At 46.7% G+C, this 23,237-nt stretch overlaps 1 protein-coding gene across 1 annotated transcript in view; it reads right to left on the reverse strand.

The window, feature by feature from the left end:
- Positions 1-1,384: 1,384 nt before the first annotated feature.
- Ints3 (integrator complex subunit 3) overlaps positions 1,385-23,237 on the reverse strand; it is a 40,580-nt gene continuing 18,727 nt past the window's right edge. Inside the window, exons 6-30 of the mRNA XM_047562971.1 lie at positions 21,898-21,964; positions 19,401-19,545; positions 18,373-18,502; positions 16,803-16,900; positions 15,265-15,456; positions 14,247-14,334; positions 13,660-13,739; positions 13,134-13,225; positions 12,656-12,762; positions 11,722-11,841; positions 11,248-11,377; positions 10,746-10,800; positions 10,399-10,502; positions 9,839-9,883; positions 9,556-9,675; positions 7,631-7,784; positions 6,524-6,592; positions 5,519-5,594; positions 5,016-5,129; positions 4,610-4,658; positions 3,428-3,595; positions 2,988-3,088; positions 2,743-2,815; positions 2,380-2,536; positions 1,385-2,262 (exon numbers count right to left, since the gene is read on the reverse strand). Coding sequence (XP_047418927.1) covers positions 2,185-2,262; positions 2,380-2,536; positions 2,743-2,815; positions 2,988-3,088; positions 3,428-3,595; positions 4,610-4,658; positions 5,016-5,129; positions 5,519-5,594; positions 6,524-6,592; positions 7,631-7,784; positions 9,556-9,675; positions 9,839-9,883; positions 10,399-10,502; positions 10,746-10,800; positions 11,248-11,377; positions 11,722-11,841; positions 12,656-12,762; positions 13,134-13,225; positions 13,660-13,739; positions 14,247-14,334; positions 15,265-15,456; positions 16,803-16,900; positions 18,373-18,502; positions 19,401-19,545; positions 21,898-21,964 — 2,612 coding nt within the window. The 3' untranslated portion in view covers positions 1,385-2,184. The remainder of the gene's footprint in view (positions 2,263-2,379; positions 2,537-2,742; positions 2,816-2,987; positions 3,089-3,427; positions 3,596-4,609; positions 4,659-5,015; positions 5,130-5,518; positions 5,595-6,523; positions 6,593-7,630; positions 7,785-9,555; positions 9,676-9,838; positions 9,884-10,398; positions 10,503-10,745; positions 10,801-11,247; positions 11,378-11,721; positions 11,842-12,655; positions 12,763-13,133; positions 13,226-13,659; positions 13,740-14,246; positions 14,335-15,264; positions 15,457-16,802; positions 16,901-18,372; positions 18,503-19,400; positions 19,546-21,897; positions 21,965-23,237) is intronic.

Genomic DNA, 23,237 nt, shown 5'->3' on the forward strand with positions numbered 1-23,237 from the left:
TGCGCTGGCACACGCCCCTTCCCACCCAGCCCCCCACCCCCACCCGCAGCTAGCTGAGCGGACCGGGTTGCGGGGCGGCCCCAACCCTCTCCACAGCCTACGCCCCGCCCTGGGCGCGCTCCCTCCTAGGCAACTCGCGTTGCGCCCTGCTCTGCTCTGGGCCCTCACCCTATCAGGTCTTGGGTGGTGTTATCCTTTCCTCAATTCCAGGGTTACATGTTTCATTTTAAATTCTTTCTCCTCTTGGGAGGTTTAGGCTACTGGCTGGGCTTTGGAGTCCCAATCTTCAGAGCCAGGGGGTTTGGGCCACAGTCCATCCTTCCGTCAGTACTTCTCATTTCACCCGTGATGGGAGGATACCATTGCTCCTTCCCAAGGGAGACTGCAGAATTTGGCCTCTGGCCCATTCTGTTGTACAAGTCCCGGCTAGACCCATGCTTATTCTCCAGCTGCCAGCAGCAGCAACCCTAAGGATGGGTGGGGGGCTCCAAAGTTAAGTAGACGAAAGAGGAGGCCCAGACTGCTAGATTTCTGGAGGGGCCATGGGAGAGGCTCCTCCCTTTGGGCAAGGGTACAATAATTGGGGCCAGCCAGCGAATGCTTTCCATCCTGGTTTTAATTGGGGCAGAGGAAACCGGGGAAGGAGGGAGGAAGGAAAAAAGAGGCCTCTGGTGGTTTAGATTTTCAAAGGAAGGAGTAGCAATTGAGGAAGAGAACCTGGATTGTGTAAAAAGGCAAATTTTCAGGGTGTCTGCAGTGAACCCAACCTCACTCCTTTTAGCAGGCCCTCCAATCTCCCTGGACAGCAGAGGAACAAAAGCACAGCCAGGGAACTCTTTTCTGTTGGTACATGTGGACCAGAAAGTAGCCAGACTAGAGGTGAAGAAGGTCCCCCAAACCTGGTATTTGAACTCTCCCAGGCACACTTCTGTCCTTCAAGATGCAGAGTGGAACCCCCCTCCTTGACAGTGCAGCTGGCAAGCATGCAAACTTAATAAACTGGAGTATGACAAATAACTACTTTTGGAAACCTCTCCTTTTTTTTTTTTTGGCAGAGGTGGTAATTGAACCCAGGGTTTCATGCATGCTGGAAAAGTGTTCTACTGATGAGCTACATCCCCAGCCTAAGTAATTTTCTAGTCTTGAGGAGAAATGGGCAAGGACAGACCTCAGCCTGCAGGGAGATGGTGCCTTATCACTTTTTGACCTGGACAGGTCAGTGTCTGGCTTACACCTCCAAATGGTAGCAAGAAGGATGGAAGAAGGGCAAAGTTCCTTCTGCTTTAGACAAGAGATGTAGGCAGGGCAGGAAGGGAAAGGAGGAAAGTTGTGAGGCCACAAGTAGGAGCACCAATTAATGAGAGACCACTCTACACACACCGGGTACATGTGGACGCCAATTCTGGCACAAAAGATGTTTTGACTTGTTTTATTGTCATTTAAAAACATTTTTAAAAATGTGATTATCTCTGAGGGGGGAAAAAAAAGACAAATAGGAGGGGGAAAGAAAGCAAGAACAGAACCTAGGAAACCAGACCATTTGACAATTCTGAGGAACTTGCCTCTGGGACTTTCCTGGGCTCTTGCCCAGCTTTAGGTGCCAACTGCAGGTCAACCCAAGCCTCCTGGGTACAGCATTGGGGCCTCCCTTTCAGGTTCCTTCCTGAAGGTTTATGGCATCTGCCTGGAATGAGCAGCCACCATGTCAGGTTCGATGCCCATTACACACAGGTATGTGGAGAGACTACAGAATCTGTTCAGAGCAAATCCAGAATGAAGGGGAAGCAGGAAGGGACATCCACATAGCATCTGCTCTTATCCTAGCTTCTCTGCCCAGTGGCCCCTTTGTCATTTCCCTTCTCTGTTGAAAAGGTTCTTTGGGAGATGGGGAGGGGGCCAAGGGAGGGGCAGGGAGCTGAGCAATTCCACCAGCCTCTGACTGCCATGAGAACCCAAGTATCAGTGGAAGCAGCAATGTGGGGGACTGGAGGCCCCAGGACAGAAGGGGCAGGGTGGGGCTGCATGGCAGCTCTTCAGGCTGGGTCACAGAAGCAGCTCATCCTTTCCACTGGGTGAGCTTGCGGGTGGGGAGAGTATTTTTCCTGTATCTCCCCAACCCTATTACCCTTTGATTCACCAAGGAGAGGGCAGTCCAACTGAGGGTAGGATGGGGATCGTAGGGTCTCAGTCACTGTCAGAACCCACTGCAGAAGACCCTTTTCGTTTCCGCTTGGTGGGCTTTGGTTTTGTGTCTTCTTCCTCCTGGAAGAGATAGGGAGGGGGAGGAGGGAAATCGCTAGCCCGGGCAGCTGCTTGCTGGCCCTCATTCCACCCGCACCCATTGCTCCTTTCCCCATGTGCGCTGGATGGGGGTCTCACCGAAGCACTGCTGGAACCCGACTCTTCTTCAGCATTGGGTGGCTGAGTGGCATTCTTCCGACTTCGAGGGCTAGACAGAGCTGCCTTTCGCCGGCTCTTGGGTGGCTTAGTGGAAGAGTCCTCATATTCCTCTGCCAGGGAGAAGAGGTCACTGAACCTAAGGGGAAGGAGAAGAGACTTTCAGAGTGAGACATCCTGACTCTGTGGCCACCTCCCATCCTGTTCTCTGCCCCTAGGCCTAGTCTGTTTCTCTTAATAATCTCAGGGTCTTGTTGGTCATTAAGCTTGTGTCCCCAACAGGACTCTTCTCCCCTAGGCTTTCTGCCCACTACTTCCCAAGACCAAAAGTGGAAGGAGTCTCACTTCATCTTGTGAGCTTCATCACAGCTTGCTTGGACGTGCTGCAACGCTTGGAGGATTGGGGTCTGGCTAAAAACTAGAGGGAGAAGGAAAGGAGAGCAGGGAAGGAAAATTATTAGATGTCTGGGAACTTATTGTTTCCTCCCAAAAGTTTGGGTTTTGGTCCTGCCCTTGCCCCTTGCCTGGCTCCAGGGGTATCTGAGCCAAGGCAGCATCCCACAAGACCCCCAAGAGGGTGAGAAGCATACAGTTTTGCTTGGTGTTGGTTAGGTTGAGTCGCAGATTGTCCAAGTGCTCCAGGATCTGCTCTAGAGTCAGCTGGGCCAGCTTGCTGCTTGAGCTTCTGAGACTGCACAGGGAGATCACAAGAGCTGGTCTGAGCTCAAAGAGGGGGCTCCAGCCGTGTGAGACACTGCTACCTCACCAAGGTCCCTCCTTAGGACTGAGGCAGCCCAATCCCCTGGGGAGATGGGAGGGTTGGGTAGGCTAAGGAAGGTGTACAGCTGCAGGGCACTAGAACAGGAAGGGAACAGGAGCCACACTGATCCTTCATGCCACATGGCTTTAGGCCACTAGATGTCACCCAGAAATTAGGATGGGACAGCACTAGAAACCCATCATCCCTGGCGACAGTCACTGTAGACTGCACTGGTGATGCCTGTTGACAGTGGGCAGGACCACATCCCACCTCTGCCTTTTTCGAGGGAGGCTGTTATTCTTGATGAGTAGGGACTTGATGTGTTCCGCCAGCAGCTCATCATGCTTCATGCACCAGTGCCGCAGGATGCTGGTGGTAAACTGGTCATCGGGATGACAGGGCCGGCTCAGTACCATCTTTACCATCTCCTCACTGGGCCTGGGGGTGAGAGGGGTGCTGGGTGCTGTGCCCACACACTGGCCTTAGGAGCTGCTTATTTATTACTTTTTTCCCAATCCTGAGCCTCACTACCCTACCCAAGCCTTGTTGTTGCCTCCTATGCTCATATCCCTCTCCCACTTCTCTTTAGGCCAAGGAAGGCACGGTTTCATTCTCTGCACAAGTCAGGAGATGAGAAGTGATATTCTATTTGATGGTGGGAGGTGTGCAAGTGTGTGTCAGGAAGGAGACCCAACAAACTCCTAGCTGTCCCCAGAACAGTCAGGAGAGGGACTGAGAGACAAAGGACAAGTCTGTGACCCCCTTCCCTGCTGGAATTGGGGGTGAGCCTGGTATCCACAGTGAGGGAGGGGCAGGAGAAAGGGTTACAAAGCCACAGTCCCCACACAGGCCTCCAAACTTCCCACTTCCTCAGGACATTCTGTACCATTTCTAGTGTCTCAAGAGAAAAGGTGGAAAGAAGACAAGAAGGTAGGAAGGAAAAGACACATAGCTGTTGCCCCATTAGCCTGGGAATGTTGCTAAAGTGCCCGTGATGGAAGAGGAGATTTCCGCCTTCTTGCCATCTACGCCCCACCCCTGGCAGGGACACAATGGGTCCAGCTGGCTCTGCACTGTGTAGGTTAAGGGAGAGGATGGGTGTGACCCCTCTACTCTGACCCTTCCTCCTACTGGATTAGCCTGTGGGGGCCTACAGAAGTGTGGGGAAGGGAGCAGGGGCTACTAGGATTAGAACTGCTGTGGCAGCAGCAAACAGGGATGTCCGGTCCCCATCTCTGAGGGCAGTTTCTGGTGGGCAGGAGGGTAAAGTCAGAGGAAGCCCAGATCCCAGGGGATCTGCTTATTTGTAAGTCACACCAGGGTGGAGGGCAGAATAAGCAAATGTCATTAATAGGAAAAAACATGGCAAAAGAAGAACAGAGCCCTTTTTGCCATAGTGTCTCTTGGGACATTGGGTCTGAGGGCTAACGAGTCTCCAGGGGTGGAACTCACTTTTCTCTTCGGAGCTGCAGCAGCAGGCAGGACAGGGCCTCTGGGTGTTCTATGGGGGAAGGGTACAGGCTGCTCAGAGGAATGTATTATTCCAGTAAGGGATCTGGGCGCCTCTCCCACACCCCAACCAAGAGCCACTGGAAGAGCAAGGACAGTCCTTGACCAAAAGCCAGGAAGAATCCCCTACCCTGATCTTAGTGCCAGAGGCACCTGAGCCATAGTCCAGGGGCCAGGCTCAGAGCAGACCTGCAAAGCTCATCTACAAATCCAAGTGACTGAGAGGGAAACTGCTCTCTACACCATGGTGGGAAGGAGCAGGGCCTCTGGCTCATCCTAGAAGCTGGAGGCCTCAGCCTCACCCCAGCTGCACTGGAGGTGTCTTCTCCCCACCTGCAACCCTACTCACCCTTGTATTTGAGGTGCTGCAGGATGGGGATTATGGTCTCCAGGGGGATGTTGTGGGCCAGGAAGAGCTGCCAGGCACAATACTGCTCAAAGGTTTCCCAGTCTAGGCTCTGGACTGAAAGAGATAAGAGAAAAACCTCATCTCTTTCTCTCTCTCTCTCCACACACACACACCCAGCTAAGCACCTGCCACCAGCAGCCTAAACAGGTACGAGATAGGGCAGGGATGGCATGGGGTAGGGACAATGACCCTAAATCTAGGCCCTTTCCTATCCCACACAATACTTATTTCCAGTCTTCACAGGCCTTCCATATTCCCATCCACCCTGAAGTTAGAGGGACAGAGGTAAACCTTTCCATCTTATGAAAGAGACCAGCAGGGCGGGTTGGGGTGGGGTTCTACCCCTCAACTCTCCAGCCCCAGAACCAGCTTTCCTGTTAGTGGAAATCACACAAGGCTGATACCCTCTTCTCTCCTGACACCTAAAAGATCTGGTCACTTACTGAGTATGTTGAGGACTGAATCTTTTCGAAACATGACCAGGTTCCCCATCATCACATGGCAGACCAGCTCCTGGAGCTTTGGAAGAGGAGAGAAAAGGCAGAGCCATCAGCTCTAAAAGACGCCGGAGGCCAGTGTGAAGGGAGAGGCATGATATGATGAAAGCTACAGTCTCTGAAGCATGAAGGGTTGGTAAAATGGCAACTGATCTGAGTGGGATCCATGGGCCTATTTGGGGCAAGAACAGTCATGGAAAACTACTCACATCCTGATGGCAAAGAAAGAAAGGACAATTTTTCCTTCTGGTCTTACTTAGCTTGGGCCTGAGGAGGGAAAGACCTGGGAGGCTAGGTTCTAGACTTACATAAGGGTAGGTAAAGGCAAAGAAAGGAAAACTGTCCAGTGCTAATTTCCAATGAGTAGACAGAGCAGAAAAGGATCCTTAGTCTAGGCATGAGATGAACCCCAGCATAACTATAACTCTTGGAACCCTATGCTTGGTGGAAAGTCAAGTAGAAATGATCCGATGCTTTTCATTCTGAGCCAAGCGGAAGGCCAGTTGAGAGCAAAACAAAACAAAACCAAAAAATCCCTCACGAAGTGTGGTGGCACACACCTGTAATTCCAGCAACTTGGGAGGATGAGGCTGGAGGATCAAAATTTTGGGCCAGTGTGCCCCCCCCCCCCAAAAAAAAGGGTTGAGGATGTAGCTCAGTGGTAGAATACTCCTAGTTAGCACCCCTAGGTTCAATCACCAGTACTACAAAATAAATAAAATAAACAAACAAATGGCAACCCCAGAACTGGCCTGACCCCAGCCTGCCTCCTTTGATCTGCACTTTTCCTCACAATCCCCCAAGGCCTAAAGTACATCCAACTGCAGTCAGGAGGCAGTGTGCCTGTGGAACATGGGCTCCTGCCTGCATGCATGGACAGAAAGCAGAGGCCCTGATTTTCTCAGTCCTGCCTTTCAGGCCTTTCTGCAGATATCAAAGCCCCATGTTCACCTGTGCAGAGTCAATAACAGCCACGATCATGTTCAGCAGCTCCCCACTCCTCAAGGTTTCATCTGGAAACTAGACAGAAAAAGAAGGAAACTAGAGAAGGAGTCCAGGGTTGGCCCCTTGGTTTTTATTTCACAACCCATACCCCTTCCTTATCACAAGCTCAGGGTCTGACTTGGTCAGATGCGGATCCTAACATAAATCCCTTCGCAGATTCAATAGCTATGAAGCTGGGAATATAACTCTTGAAGATACCACCTTTTGTTATCTGTGTATGCATACCATAAAGGGTGTGTGGAAGGAGAGGAATAGGGACCACAAAAGCCAGAGCTGACGGGACATGACAGCTCGCTCTGGGTGGGAGTGGCAACAAACAAATATTTATACACCTGGCAGTAAAGAAATCCAATTTATGCAGAGTCTCAGTCAAAGAGAAAGTACAGAGTGAGTGTGTCTAGGGGCTTGTGAGGGGTGGGTAGGGTAGGAAGGGCCCAGTCTGGAGAGGAAAGGGCAAAAAGGGAGGTACTTCATGTGTGGCATCTGTGATGTATCCCCACCCCCTGCTCCCAGTGCCTGGCAGAGATCACAGTTCCTCCAGTCAGACCACACCCTGGGTCCTCATTTCCCTCTTCCTAGAACTTCTACCAAGAGGAAGAAGAGCTGATACCTCCTTCTCCATCCCAGTTCTGAGAGAAGACTCCGAATAACTGGGGGAAATGAAAGTGAATCTCTGCTAAAGGAGCTCTGGTCTTCGGGAACCATTAGAGAGAATCCAAGGGTGAGCCATCAGAGGGTGAGAGCTTGGGATATGCCAACATGAATCTGGTTTGGGAGACCTGTCCTAGGTTCAGATGATGGGGCTGAAACTGGCAAGGTAAGTATATGGGTCCAAACCCCAACTCACACCACAGTTAAACCAAAGGATAAGAATGAAGGGAGCTTAAAAAAAATTTCCAACTTTTAATAAAAAGAAATGAAATGAGTTGAGAGTTATGCTGTGAGAAGAGGTGGCCACTGAGGTCAGAAGGGGTTGGATGTGATGCTCAGGGTGTACATCTCTTGCGAGCCCCCTGCACTTACTCCCAACCATGTAAAGATGGATGCACTAACCTCTGTGTAGATGGAGGGTGTGAGGTGGCATAGCAGTCGCACGTCGTCCTCCTGGCAGGCCTTCATGTCCATCATTAGGCAGGTGTGCAAGTCACCCAGTTGGGTGGCCTGGGCAAATGACTCATACAAGTTCATCTTCCCAGCAGCAGCTTTGCTGCAAATTCAATTGGGCCTAAGTCAGTAGCCTGACCACAGCACTAGAACTTCAGATGTTCTGAAGCAGGCTCACTCTACTCTGGAATGCCTTTATCTCTCTTATACATTCTGTGTTCATTTGTCCCATAGTCCTCCCTGCCTTTCCCAAGGGCTTGACAACCTAAGAATCGGGAGACACTGTTGTTTCCTTATCCCTTCCCAGTGCTCCACATAGGGCCCTGACTGAAATCAATGAAGCTACTCATTGCCAAGTGACAGGAGAGGGAAGGCTCAGGTCAGGTTGGAGAAAGCTCCCTTGCCTTCTGGGTTCTGTCCATGAGGGCAGTACCAACTCATACCATATATAAAACTTAACTCAAAATGGCTTATAGGCTTAACTATAAGACCTAAAACCATACAACACTTAGAAGAAAACACCAGAGAAAATCTTCACAATACCAAAAACAAGTGACAAAAGGAAAAATAGATAAATTGACTTTACAAAAATTTAACACATTGTGTTTTTTCTTTTTTTTTGTACTGAGGATTGAACCCAGGGGCACTTAACCACCAAGCCACATCTCCAGCTCCCCCTTACTCCATTTTTAAATTTTGACACAGAGTCTAAGTTGCTTAGGGCCTTGCTAAGTTGCTGAGGCTGGTTTTGAACTTGAAATCCTCCTGCCTTAGCCTCCCAAGCTTCTGGAATTACAGGTGTGCATCACCACGTCTGGCCACTTTTGTGTAAGGGTATCATCAAAAAAAGGAAAGAGAAACTGGGGTTGTAGTTCAGTGATAGAGTGCTTCCCTAGTCCATGTAAGGCATGGGGTTTGATTCTCAGCAATACATAAAAATAAATAAGTAAAATAAAGGTATTTGTCTACCTACAACTAAAAAAAAAAAAAATGTATATTTTTTTTAAAAAGTGAAAAGACAGAGACTGGGGAGGTGGCAGGTGAAAATTCAGTGCTAGAACATGAGCTCAGCACATGTGAGGTCTTGGGTTCAATCTCCACCAAAAAAAACAAAAACAAAAACAAAAACAAAATAAAAAACGTAAAAGACAACCTGTATCCAGATTATAATAATATTCCATGCTTGTAATTCTAGCTACTGAGAAGGATGAGGCAGGAGGATCATCAAGTTTAAGTCAGGATGGGCAACTCAGAAACTCTGCCTCAAAATAAAAAAGGCTGGGGATGTAGCTCAGTTGGTATACTTGACTGGCATGTGTGGAGCCCTGTTCAATCCCTAGCACCAAAAACAAGAAAAAGAAAGAGAAAAGAGCCAGCAATAAAAAGGCAAGTAACGGGGTTAAAATTGGGAAAGACTAAGTATGGCAGTACATGCCTACGGTCCTAGCTCCCTAGGAGGCTGAGGCAGGTGCATCTCTTAAACCCAAGAGACTGGGGTTAGCCTGGGCAACAAAGAACCCATCTTAAAAAAAGAGAGAGAGAGTGAATAACTTTTTTTTTTTTTTTTTTTTTAGGGGTGATAAAGTGTTTTAAATTGCACAGCAGTGGTATTTGAATAACTCTGTGAATACACTAAAAAACACTGAACAGTGCACTTTAAGAGAGTGAATTTTATGGTATAAAATTATACCTCAATAAAGCTGTTATTTAAAAAAAAAAAAAAAAAAAAAAAACAACTTAGCATGCACAAGGTCCTGGGTTCAATCTCTAGCATCAAAACAAACATGAAAGGTGCTGGTGATGACAGCTAAGGTTATGGGAATCGATGTGTAGAGGAGAAAGACTGGCTCTCCAGAGTGCTTCCTGACACCCACCTGGCCCTCAGGTAGTAGAGCAGGTGGTAGCCAATCTTCGGCTGCTTCTGATATAGCTCAGAGAGAAGGTCCAGAAGCAGAGAGAAGCTGCTGTTGTCTTCCTGCATCTGGCACAGGTTCCTGGAGGTGGGGTGAGAGAAGAGGCATTGCCTACAGAGGTTAATCTACCGACCACAAATCTCCGCCTCTCTGGAAAGGGAGCCATGTGATCCAGGACAGGAACAAATGTGTGCTGTAGGAAGGATGGAGGGCAGAGCAGTCCCTCCTACCACTGGGTGCTTACCTAAATATTAGATAGAGAGGCTTTCCTACAGACTCCTCCAGGGACCTACAAGAGGAGGATTACATATGAAAATCCACAAAAGGGAGGGGCAGGTATAGGCAGATCATAGGCAGGACCATACTGAGGCTAGACCCCAGCCTGCTCCTGTCCTACCCCAAAGGCAAACTTCCTGTGGCCCCAAATGCTTGGAAGCAGAGAAAACAGACTCCTAACATGGAATCACAATCTGAGGCTATCATCATCATCAATAGGGAGATTCTTGCTCTTCAAGGAGAATCTAGAAGAGGATCCAGTTCTACCTGAAGCAGTAAAGGTTGGGGATACTGGTCCAGCAGCAGGGTTGGAAGGACAGGGTAGGGATACTAGTTTACCACTCCATTATACACAGGGTCCAGCAGGCAAAATAAGCCCTCATTTCAATTAGCACACACTAAGAAACAGAACATCAAGCGCACAGATTTTTTTTTCTCAAGTGTACGGCATGGTGCCTCTTGGGCTTGAACTGCAAGAATACACTTCTGGTTCCTGAAGCCAAGGTCATCAGGGAAGGTGAGCCTTACTCCTCTGTGACCTCCTCAGGAAGCACCTCCCCTCGGAAGTGGGCCTTGAAGAGCTCTTGTAGACAGGAAGCAAGGACAGACAGCTGCTCTGAGTCAAAGTCTTCCTGGGTGGTGAGACAAGGGAAGGAAGTGGTATCACAACCTACGTCCAAACCTCACTGCCCCAGAGCCTCTGAGCTTATCTGCTTCCACTTCCAGGATCAGCAAATTCTCTAGCCCCCATGAGAAGGATTCATCTGGGGGAGTGGAAGGAGGGAGTCACATTCCCAGGGAGACATCTGCATGGGGAGCTCTAAGTTTGTACAGGCTGGGCTCCTTCCTCCCTAAGGGTCTGGGTTTCTCCTCACCTCCAAGACCTGGTCCACGATTTCCTGCATGACCTCACACTGGGCCTCCGTATCACTGCAGTACAAAAGTGAGAGGAAATCCCAAGGACATAAATGATAGCAGAGGGCAGGACACACAGAACAGTGTGTGCAAGCACTCACATGAACAGAGACAAAACAAAGGAGCTCTATGTAAAATCCCAGCTTGGGTGGGGGAGGCTCTAGGGCAGAATTTGCTGTTTTCTGGGCAGAGGCCCAAAAAATAGGGAAATCCCTATCCATCCCTCCTGCTTCTGTTCTCTGAGGCTCTCATCCCCCAGAACCTAAGGAATAGGAACCCAAGGTGTTAGAGTATAGGCGGATCCACTCCCAGTTGCAGAAAATATCACTCATGAAGGTTCAGCTACCTTTCCATATACCCCACCACATTCCTCTCCAAGCCATATCATTCTGCCATACCTATGAGGCACAAGGCACGGACTGGGCATCCTCCCCCAAAGTTGGGGGAAGGGTCTACACCTACCTCCCCTTCTGTAGCTGGAGTACTTTGTCCCTTAGGGACTCATCCAACTGGTCGAGGTAAGGGGTGATATCAACTGGCTCCTCCACAACTGTCTCCTTGATAGGGTGGAAACGAAACTCTCTCTTCTTTCCTGAAGGGAGTGATTTAGAAGTCAATTTGCCCAAATTCCAGCAACACAGAAAGTTCACCTGTTCCTTCCCCACAGCCCTCAGGGACTGTTTACTCAATGCTATGCAACTGCATGATTGTACACATATCCCAGCTCTTACCCACAAATGGGCAGGAACCACTTTATTTTACCTCTTAAGTTAAATGCAGGGCTTGCACCCTTAGTCTCATTCAATAATGCTATTAACAAAACTAACTCAGGTGAACAGAGATGATAGGATAGAAAGACTGCAGACAGGCTGCTCCTGTAAGATGGTTCTTCCAGGGCTGTCACAGTCCTAAACAACCCCTTGCTACCAGCCTCACCTTTGCTGTTGAGATCCTCCTCATCGTCACTGAAGGCTGCCTCAGCATTGTCATAGCAACTCTCATCCTTATCCGACATATGGTTATCCATCTCCATGGAAACTGGCTCCTCAATTTTGACTTGGGAGTAAAAAGAGAAAGGTACCTGATGGTCTCCAGTAAGTCCCATGCTTCTGGGATAGGGAGACTGGAGTGTAAGTGAGAGAATACAGAGTTTATGTCTACATGGAATACTGACCCTGGAAGGACAAATCTCTTGTCCTTACAACCTTCTATAACCTGTAGGGAGATAGTGCTAGGAAAAGGAACAACACAGGACATGAATTTTCTGTGCTTAGGTCAGGATGAATGTGCAGACCATCTCTTGTGCTCTTTAATTTAAAACCGGCTTAAGCCCTTATCCCAAGACAAAAACGTATGTGGGGGATGGATGGCAGGGAAATGGCAGACTGGGATCAGAGGCAAGATTTGAGACCTACTGTAACAACATCAGGGGACAAGGTGGAGGGCTTGGAAGAAAGAAGGGATGGGTAAAGTGAGATAACAAACATTCCATGAAAGTCTACTTACTAAGACGATATTAATAAGGGATAAAAGAGTGAAGAAAGCAAGAAAGATGAGGGGAAAATCAATTAAGATTAGATGGATAGAGGGGCTGGGGAGATAGCTCAGTCGGTAGAGTGCTTGCCTTGTAAGCACAAGGCCCTGGGTTCGATCCCTAGCACCCAAAAAAAAAAGAGATTAGATGGATACAGAGAGAAGAAAGGGAGACAACACAAAAATGAATAAAAAGAGAAAGTGGGGAAGGAAAACTGAGCTAGTGTTCAGAGGGGGAGAACTCCCCAGGGACAACATCACAAACGGGGCTCCAGTCTGCACCTTGGATGGCTTCATCCCTCTTCTAACACAGGTGACAGTGGAGAGACTACCATACCTTCCACAGGTGGGGAGGGTGAGCTGCAGAACTCAGGAAATTTCTCTCTCAGCATGGCCCGTAGTTCTTTATCCAATTTAGGGTTGTCAAACAAGGGAGCCAAGTGTCTAACAGGAAACACAAATGAAGACATCAGAGTTCCTAATTTCTAACTCAACATGGAGATAAAGAGTGAAGTCTAAGCCCAATCAGTAAGACTGGGCCATCTTCAGATCCTTCCAAGGGGTTAACAGGGGAAAGGAAGGCATTTGAAGCCCTTTATAATATAATGGCAGGAGAGAAATTACTCTTAAGAGTTAATAGGACATATGCCCTGTAGTTGGGGGCAGGGGGAAACAGTACTTGTTATACCTGCCAAAGGAAAGGGTCAGCAGTGTTATGGCAATATCCAGATGTGACTTATCCAAGAGGGGGCTGGATCTAATGAAAAGTGGGAGAACCCCCCTACCTCCACCCTCCCTACATATAAACTCCTTACGCCAAGACCCGTTTCTCCACAATGTGGTTGAGGGAAGAAAAGACACCCTGCCGCACATGGCCTTCCAAAGGTGGATAGAAGTTGGGAATGATCTGGAAGGGAAGAATAAGAGGGGAGAATAGCACAGGACTCTATATAGAGTGTTCTACTGAACTTGATCTAAAAAACTGCTTTGGTTTTGGTCAGGGAATACTAGGGTAGTATGGTGGCAGAGGAATGGAGCATTTCTGACCATTCCAGGTTAGGAAGTTGGGACACACTTACTGGATCCAGCTGCTCCTCAAAGTGACTAGATTCTACCTTAAGTTATCATCTTACAACTGAGAAACTCCATGGAAATAAGGGCTGATCCAACTGGGGACAGAGGTAATATGAAAGGGAAGCATTCACTGAGTTGGGAGATAAACTCATGACCACTTCTGCTCCAGACAAGGGGGACAGGGAAGACCCAATTAGTGGAAGACTAGCAGAGATAGATCTAACTCTGAATCAAGGAACTGAGGGGCGACAGGGGTATGGCACTTACGCGGCACATGAAGTCCAGGAGTGTGGCAGTGATGGCTGGATGGGGCTTCATGGAGTGATGCATTACCAGGATGGCTGGCTCTAGAGAATGTGGAATTAAAGGATCCCCCCACATCAGACTTTCTGTTTCCACCTCCACAAAACGGGATGTCAATAGGTATTGAATGGCTCTGGGATGTGCTATGTCTATTTCCCTCATTTCTACTGGGCAACTCCAAAAGCAACCAGTCCCCGAAACTTCTCTTAGCCTTCGTTCTCCCTTCTTGTCTTTGGCATACAGCCTGAAGAATGGAGGCAGGAGGAGAGGAAAAGCAGGACCTGGCATAGTCTTTTCCTCTGCCTAGGCCCTCCCCACCCAGAGCCCAGGGATAAGGCTTTGCGGAAAAGTGGAGCGGGGCTGATTGCTTAGCCTCATCAAAGCAATTTTCCTTCTAGGTCAAGGGAGAACTGATGAGGAACAATGGAACTGCTCCCAGATAAGCTGCCTCTACTCCATGCTGCCCTAAGATTTATGGCTACTGTCACTAGGACAAGGCAGTGGGGACCTGGGGGATGGGAAGGCAGTGCTGCCTGGTCTGGGCCACATACCTATGTTCATAATGCTATCCTTGTCTGGACTAAAGAACAGCCAGTCGTAAAACAAAGCCAGCTTGGCATTAGAGGCAGCAACATTTGACTGGAAAAGAGAAGGACAAAAATAAAGGGCTAGTTTCATCAACCAGCTCCCTTCCCTTCAGAAGCCCAGGGCAGATTCCAGGGCTTGCTTTGCTGCTCCATCTATGAAATTCAGTTTCCAGTGAAATACAGTGGAACCCCACAGATCTGAGTCTGTGTTAGGTGTGAGTATGAGAACCCTGGGGTCTTATCAACTAAGGGGATGGGACTGGCCTAGGATCTTCATACACCCAGTAGTACATACCCCTGCTTCCCTAAGGGAGAACACCTGAGTAGGAGTTCACTAATTATTTCTGAGTCAAGGCAACACTCAGACTAGCCCCTGGGCTGCCCTTGGTGGGCTCCCCAGACACATTTCTGAGGAAAAGACCCTCCAGGAATAAATAGTCTCTTGTCGTATTTGAATCAGTACATTTCAAGGATCCAGTCAGAGAGGGGAGGGGAAACTCTGCCAGAAGATATCAGAGATTGGATAGTTTACCACCCAGGCACAGGAAGGAAAATGCTAGGAAATGGCTCCTTTATCTTAAGCTGATGCCAAAAGGCATGGAGGTTAGGATCTAAAGAATGCAAACCCTAGAGCTTTAAAAAAGGAACAATTCAGAGAAATAACTATATGTGGTATCTAGAAGCTCAAAGGAAAAAGGCAAGGATGCTTTAGAAATCCAGGCTTTTGGGGGTTGGTAATAAAGAGACAGATGGACCTATTCAATCCCCAACCCAGATGAGAAATAACGAGTCTAAGAAAATTTCTTGAGACACAAAGGTAGTGGAGTAAGAGCCTGAAACATTTGAAAGACAACAGTGAAAGAAGGGCCCTTAGGGGTCAAATGGTCCTGGAGTCAGCAAGAAGCATGGAAATACAGAAGACATGATGGGAGAGGTAACCTTCACTATCCAACATCCTCTACCCTGTGGTCCAGCCCCCTACCGTGCATGTTGTCAGGAGCCAACCAATGATGGCCCATCGAGGCAAGATGTCAGAACTCAGCACTTCATTAGAAGGGTGGACAACCCCACAGATATAGCGAATGAGGTCACAGCGCAAAGACTGACTGTCTGGGGTTGACAAATACTGGCGCTGGAACCAATCTTGGTATCTCTTTTGTTGACCAAACCGCACCTGGGGAGGGAAAAGTTGGAAAAAGAAACTTGGAAGGCAGGGTGGAATCTATGAGTACCATTAAACTCTATGTTTAACCTCGACCTCTATTTTTTTCCACAACTTATTCATTAGCTCACACTGTCTTGCAAGTCTCCTTTCCTTTTGGGATATTTTCATGATTCTAAAAAATGGTCTATCTTTCTAGGCTGCTTTTCACATCAAGGGTGCATTCATTGTCATCACTGACCTGATGCCACATTTACCCCCAACAACAACTGTGGTCTATTTTTGGCTCCTTACTCTTGCACTGGTCACTGAATATCTGGTCCTACTATAATCTTTTCTTATTTTCCTGCGCCGACTGAACAGCAAGGAATGTTCTTGAAAGCAAGAGCTGAACCTGTTCAGTCATTCAGTACTGAGTGTTTCCTGCCACTAAGCAACCTAACAGGACCATTATCTAAGGTACGGACTCTAAAAATTTTTGCAGCAATATTTCACTAGATAGACCCAAATAGGTTACAATTAGCAACACTAAAAAAGGAGGAGGATCTGTTTTCCTCTTCTATTCCCCTGTCAGAAATAAAAAATAGCAGAAAGGTAAACAAAAAGATGCATTCAGACCACAATTCCCAACAAAATTTCCTGTAACGATGGTAGCCATGAGCAGTTCAGATGTAGCTACTGCAACCAAGATGCTAAATTTTAACTAACTTAAACTTAAATTGCAACACATGGCTAGTGGCTATCACACTACAGGTATCTCCTAGATGACTTGGGGATCCAAAAGTTGGCCAGGGCAGTGGTTCTTTAATGCCAGGCTGTCTGCAAAGGAACTGCTTGAGAAGTTTGCTAAAAACAAATTCCTCAATCAGATTCTCTGGGGGAGTGGAACCCAGAGAGTTCCATCTATAACATGTTCCTCAAGCAATTTTACCATCATTCAGCCATATTTGGGCACCAAAAGGTCACAGCTGTCCTGAAAGCTCATGGTTCCCCTGAAAGTACCACAGACAGAATGAATAATCTCACTCTACCCTTTAATAGCACACCTCACATTTGTAAATAATATTTGCATACAATTTTTGGCATAATGCCTACTTTAGATAGACTGAAAGCTTCATAAGAGCTGGAACTGCATCTCTTTTTCAACCCTATATCCCCATTTCTTAGCACTATGCATAATGTACAGGCACGGAATGAACAAAGAAAAGAAGCCAGTAGCCATGTGGATAGGGATACCCACTTAGCTACCACTCTGTGGATCAGTACTTAGTAGTAACAGACAGAAGTAGTAGCAGACAGAAGCAAGAAGTCCAACGAACACCTGTAATTCCTCTTCCTGTTGCAATAGGCAAGCTCACCCGGGATGTCATGAAGAGGAGTTTAGTTTCCATGTCTGGGGTTAGACGACATGCTAGGAATTTTCGGGATGTTCTTGACTGAAGAAGCTGTAGGATACCTGAGTCATTTGTGTTAGGGAAGAGAAAAGAGAGAAACCTGAGGACCAGAAGAAATGGAAAGCAGGTGGGGAAGCTGGGTCATGTACTGAAGGCTGGTGGTCTTGTTCATGAGGTAAGTCCAAGCATAGATACACAAGGGGATTCTAACCAGCATCTGTATGTTCTGTCCCAACCAACTACATCCCTATTACATTAATTCCCTTCCTTTGCTGGTCTTACGGAGTCCCTTAGTCCCATTACTGCAGTTAGCAACAGGTGAGAAAGTTAAGGGAAAAATATGGGAAGCCTTAGCCTGTCTTCCTGCTCCTGAAGACTCCACTATTAGATCCTTGAATCAATGTGATATAGTGGCATAACCACGGCTCTGGAGTTAGGATGACCTGGATTCAAATCCTGCCTATCACTTACACTTGAGCACATTAATCTCTCTGAACCTCAATTTTTCTTTCTTTCTTTTTTCTTTCATTTTTTTTTTGAAGGAGTGATTCTGGGGTAGAGTACCTAGGGGTGTTCTACTCCTGAGCTACATCTGCAGCCCTTTTCCTTTTGGGACAGAGGCTTGCTAAGTTGCCTGGGCTGGCCTCCAACTTTTGATACTCCTGCTTCAGCCTTCTGAGTCACTGAGATTACAGGTGTGTACCACCATGCCCAGTTCAGTTTCTTTTTTTTTGAACCTCAGTTTCTTTATGTGTGTGTGTTGGGGGGAAGTAAAATACCCATCATACAGTGTTGTTCTGAGGGTTAAATGAATTAAAATATGTGTGCCTAATACAGAAGAGACACTCAAAGTAACCTGATACATGCTTGATGTAAGGGTAGTACATTATCAGGTAGCACCAGCACTTTCCCCACTTCTCAGATCCTGGAAGAGAGTGCTCTGTGTGTGTGCATGCATGTGTGTTAGAGGTAGGCTAGGGAGCAAAGCTGAAGAGTCACTGTTCGGACCATACCAAGACTCTGGGAGAGGGAAAAGGACATTAAAAGGACCATGTCAGGGGAAGGAACACAGAGACCCTCTCTCCCCTACATATGATTTTGGCCAAGTTGGATCCTTGGAATTAGAGGCCAGACTGCTTCCAGGGAGGCGCCATCTCTAACAGGACTAATTCCAGCTCCTCCGCTGACTCTCTGCCAGACTCAGTAAAGCCCAAGACTGGTCATTAGCTCATCTACTGAGCCAAGGAGCTTCCAGGAGAGGAAGAAGATCATAGTTCTTGGTCTCACTATTTTCTTAGAAGTAATGACAGCTGGAGTTTGCCAAGTAGGGACTGTCTAAGAACCACATGAATTGTTCTGTACTTCTGCCATTCCAATATCCAGCTGTGCCTGGCAAAACCTACTCTGTCCCAAGCTTCCTGTATCTGATTGCCAAAGGTTGTCCTACCCATTAACCTCTGCCCTCTCAATTCATATAGGACATATAGGCTAACCTGCCGCTTCTCAAGAACAGGATGCCCAGGGGCTTACTTACCTGTAAACTGAGGACTCAAGGCCTGAGGGTTATGGATAATATCTTTCCAAAGCAGTTCAAATTCTGGTATCCTAGCAACATTCTGAAGTAGTCTTACAAGGTCCCGGCCAATCATCAAACATTCCATGAACTTGATATGGGGAGGCGAAGGAAGTGGGTACAGGAAAGAGAATAAAAACATGGGTTGTTTACCTTTTGGAGGGAGGACAAAGGAACAGCATGTTCTAGGGAGGGAAGGGAAGAAGGCTGAAGGGACTATATGATTTCTTCTAGAATCAAGGGTTTGGTTCCTAGCTGTTTAGGGAAGAGAGTTGGAAGCCGGGGACTGATACCAAGGATGAAGTTACTGGGAGGTGCTGAAGCCCTGCTGGCTTTCATATTACATCTATTCCCCTCTCCACCCAGCACTGTTTTGCTTTAGTTCAGGGAAACTAAGATTCCAAAATTATGAGACAGGCAAGTGAAGTCCCAAACACCCTACCCCAAAATTCCTGTCCAACAGAACCATTTGTGGTAATGGAAATGACCTACATTTATGCAGTCCAAACAATACCCATTAGCAACATGTGGCTAATGTAATTAAGAAACTTTTAAATCTGATATTAATTAATTTAAATTACCAAATGTGGTCAATAGTCATCATATTAACATAATTCTAAGATCTCTTTCTCTTGGGAGATCTGACAGTAGACAATTCATAATACCACATGAACGGGGCAATTATTTGGGTAGGTGATAGGATGACAAGAACAGCTTAAGTGGGTATACAAGAACAGTTCGTGTCTGTTGTACATCAGTGTCTGACACAATGACCAGTAAAATCCCTAGAATGTCAGCATTTCTAGGAACTAGGGTCATTCCACAATGTTTTTCCCTCCTTCTACCCTTATCTAAATACAATGAAAAACACTAGATTTTGAACCACTTCCACATCTGAAAAGGAATCTCCAGTCCTGGAGCATGAAACCGATAAGAGCATCCCATCAAGGATCTCATTTCCCCCTACTGATCTTATCCTACTTCCTCACCCGCTCCCGAAGCAGTGAGATGCAGAAGTCCACCTCCTTCTGCCGCAGGGCTTGGAGCTGGGCAGTCCCATGGTGGTCAACAATGAGGCGGAGATATGTGTAAACAGCCATGGCAATGAGGATGCTGCTCTTCAGTACCCATTCCCTGCAGGGAGGAGAGACACTGCACCTATACTCTGTCTACAGACCTATGCATGCTCCCAGATCACCCGCCTAAACTTGGCTTCAGTGACTCAGTAATGTTTGACGGTAAGACACTAGGAGGAGGTTCTTTGTTTTTTCTCGCTTGCTTGCTTAGGCTATTATTATCTATCTCAAAACTCAACCAGCTAACAGAAAGACAACTTAATAATTTTCTCTATTTGGTAACCAATAAAAATAGGAGCCAAATGGGAAAAAACCTTTTCTTACCATGTAACTACTTATGTAGCTGCCAATAAAATAATTCTGTTCATTGACTCACTTATTCAAACATTTACTGAGTGCCCATCATGTGCCAAGCAATGTGTGAGGTACTAGGGACAGGGTTGAACCAGTTTCTCCTCAGTTCATCTATGGGGAAAAGTTTTGTTAAGTCAACAGATCCTAAGTGTAGTGCAGGAACCTCTGGAGATTTCCAAAACCCTTTCAGGAGCTGGAGTTTTCAGAACACACTGTGCTAGCCCTTCTATCAGGTTTGTCATTAGCAGTCTACCATGCCACAAACCTTTCCCCGACTCTCTTCCCATAGACCCCCACCCTGAGACAATGAGTCACCTGTTCTACATCACAGTCTGAAAAAAAGAACCCGATTCTGGATGGCAAAGCTCATTTTCCCAGGAGTTTTTAGATTTCCCTGGGGAAAACAGGGTAATGAAAGAATTATTTGTTCCCTACCGCTTTAAAAGAGGTAGAGACAAAAACACAGTGGGAAGATTCCTAAAATCTCTAATGCTGTTTCCACATGCTAGTCCTGTGGAGTAATATCCCCCAAGCAAAGGTTTATAATGGTTTTGGCACTCCTGCTGGAAGGCAGGAACTGGAGGAACAAGACAGGGAGTTTAATTAATCCAACCAGGCAACATCCTGATTCCGGAAAAGTGCTCAAGTCACCTAATTAAAAGAATCTGGCATTTTCCTTTCAGAGAGGAGAAAAACAACAAAAACAACAACAACAACAACAAAACCCAACAAAAGCCAACCAACCAAACAAACAAACAAAATAATCACTAGCCAAGGGCATGAGTCCTGCCCCTAGCTACCTTTTACCTCTATAGCCCTAAAAACATTTGGAAGGGGGTAAGAGGGAAGGTATGGAAAAGGACAGTTTAAACTTTGAAATACTCACTTTCACCAAAAGATGTGAGTTTTTGGAGGGTAGGGAAAGGGTAGGCAATTAATCAAGCTGTTATTTGACACCTATATGGGAAATTCAGTTTTAAGGCATGGGGACAAAATATACCTGGAATTAGGAATAAAATGAGAAAAATCACTTTTTAAGAAGATTGCTAACAAAGATGTACATATCTGAATTGTAGAATGGCATGAAAAAGAAAAAGAGGATGCAAGTGAGGCCTTCTAATACAGGACAGTAAAGAAATACTGATATCTAAGAGCAGCAGAAACCTGGTAAGAAACTGCTAGGATCTTGCTCATGCCAGTGCCATGTTGCCAGGTCCAGTACAGCTGCACATCTGTGCCAGGCACTAGGTGGCACTGCAAAGCAGGCCTGTGTGGTTCTCAGGCTTGGCAGTGTGGCTTTCACAAGTGTGAATTATGGGAGGAGGTCCATTCTTTAAAAATGTAGACAATACGGACACTCTCAGCACTCTCAAGAATCTTATCACTGTGGTATCCTTATCCAGAGAGAGACTCTAAAGTTAAGCAAAATGAAGACTGGGGCTACAATACCAAAGGGGAAGACCTCATCCCCAAACAAACTCAGAAATGGAATAATCTTCATAAAATTTCTGGCCCTTTAGTTTGATGAGGAAGGGAAAGAATCAGCCAGAAAGCCCTATATGCCTTTCTCCACCACTGGCGCCTCCAAGTCCTATTTGGGGGATCAGGATCTCTATTACCTCTCTAGCCCTGCTGACCCCTGCACCACTTCAAAAACAGCATATGTTTGACTGAGAGGTTTGGAGGGGAGAAGAGGTACCTGCTAGGACTGGGTGGTTGGTGAGCCCTATTCTGCTGAGCTCATTCTTCCCCTACCTCCCCTCCAAAGATAAACATTCCAAAGAGGTCTGGATCAAAAAATAAACCCTTATCAGATGAAACTGGTTTTTCCTGGGCTCAGAAAACAAGGCCCTTCTTTTCCACTCCTTCATCCCTTGGGCCATACTATAGCATTAATTTCTTCACTTGCCATCAAGATGGTTGCCTCCCCCACCTGATTCTGGCCTCCTCCTCTCTAACCTTAAGTGTTTTGGGGCCACACAATCCTTCTTCTCCACTTCCTACACTTATACACCTTATGGTCATATCTTGCCCCACGCTTCACGATGGACTCTACCTCTGCTCCGTCAGGATATCCAGAACACTTTCTGCCAACCAGATATTTTTGGCTGTAACATCTCCACCTGATTTTAAAGGGGGGCAGGGAGGGAAGAAAAAAGAATCAGAATACAGTAGCTCTGATTAGCAACTCAGCTAATCTATCTCTTCATTCATCTTGCTGGTCTATCCTGTTATTCCATCACTGCTATCCTGAGTATTAGGATAAATTGTCTTCTCTTCCATCAGACTTTTAAAAGTTTCCCTCTTTGCTTCCAGGGAGAAAAGAAGAGAAGGGAATATTCTGAATTTTTCTAGATACCAGAGCTTCTGCTATTCCAGACTGGAAACTGGAATGGGAACAAGTTGGCCCTTGAAAAGGAATCCCACAGTTGAAAAGAAAGGATGATGTCTCAAATAGGGCCTGAGAAGTGCAAGTGGCTGGCAACACTGCAGCCCAGCATCTGGCTGTCCCGAGTCCTGTGCTCAAGCTCACAACAGGACATAGGCTTCTTGTTTCCAGGTATCAGTCTTCAGTTCTTGTTATGGAACTTCCTGGGACAAAATGAATATGCAGCAATGCCAGTCCAAAGTCTTGGGAGAGTAAGTGGGAGCTGGGAGTGCCAAATAGGGAAGAAAGTGCTGGAGAAAGGATAAAAATAACCAGCACCACACTGCTATACCTTGCCCTAAGTCCCAATTAAAAATATCAATGTTCACATAGTGGCACATCACACAGATTGTGGTTCAAACACATCAAAACAGGGGCATTGGTGTTACATAAAATCCTAAAGAGAAGGCCAAGCAGCAGTGGGTAAATAATAAGGTAAAACAGGAGGGTGACTTTTAAACAAACACACAATCTTGAGGGTAAAAAAGGTAACTCAGGCAGGCCTCTTTCATATTCAGTGGCTCAGACAGATGTCACCAATGCCAAAATGATAATGAAACCTAAATGTCAGGGTCTGTTCTGTAATATCCTTTGTCCCTCAGACTGGTCCCAATCAGTTCTCATAATTATTAGGGAGCAATTGTTCAGAATGTAGGGGTGGAGCCAGGGAAGATGTCTAGGTTTCTGAAAGCGTAACAACATAGGGACAAATTATTTCTCCTTACTTTTCTCCCCATTCCTTCCTAATTCAGTATGCCACAAAAACCCAGAAAGAAGCCTGGTTAAAATAAGCCAAATATTCTACCAGGAAAGAAAACAAAGAAAGACTTATTGCTTCAAAAGGGCCCCTATAATTTTTCAATCAATTTCTTCCTAAAACACATGAAGCCAGATGTCTGTATCAGAAGGAAAGAGCCTAAGTAACCCAGGAATCAGGGTCCTTAGGTGCTTAATCATTCATCATTGCC

This window comes from Sciurus carolinensis, chromosome 1, assembly GCF_902686445.1.
Source record: "Sciurus carolinensis chromosome 1, mSciCar1.2, whole genome shotgun sequence".
Lineage (NCBI taxonomy): Eukaryota > Metazoa > Chordata > Mammalia > Rodentia > Sciuridae > Sciurus > Sciurus carolinensis.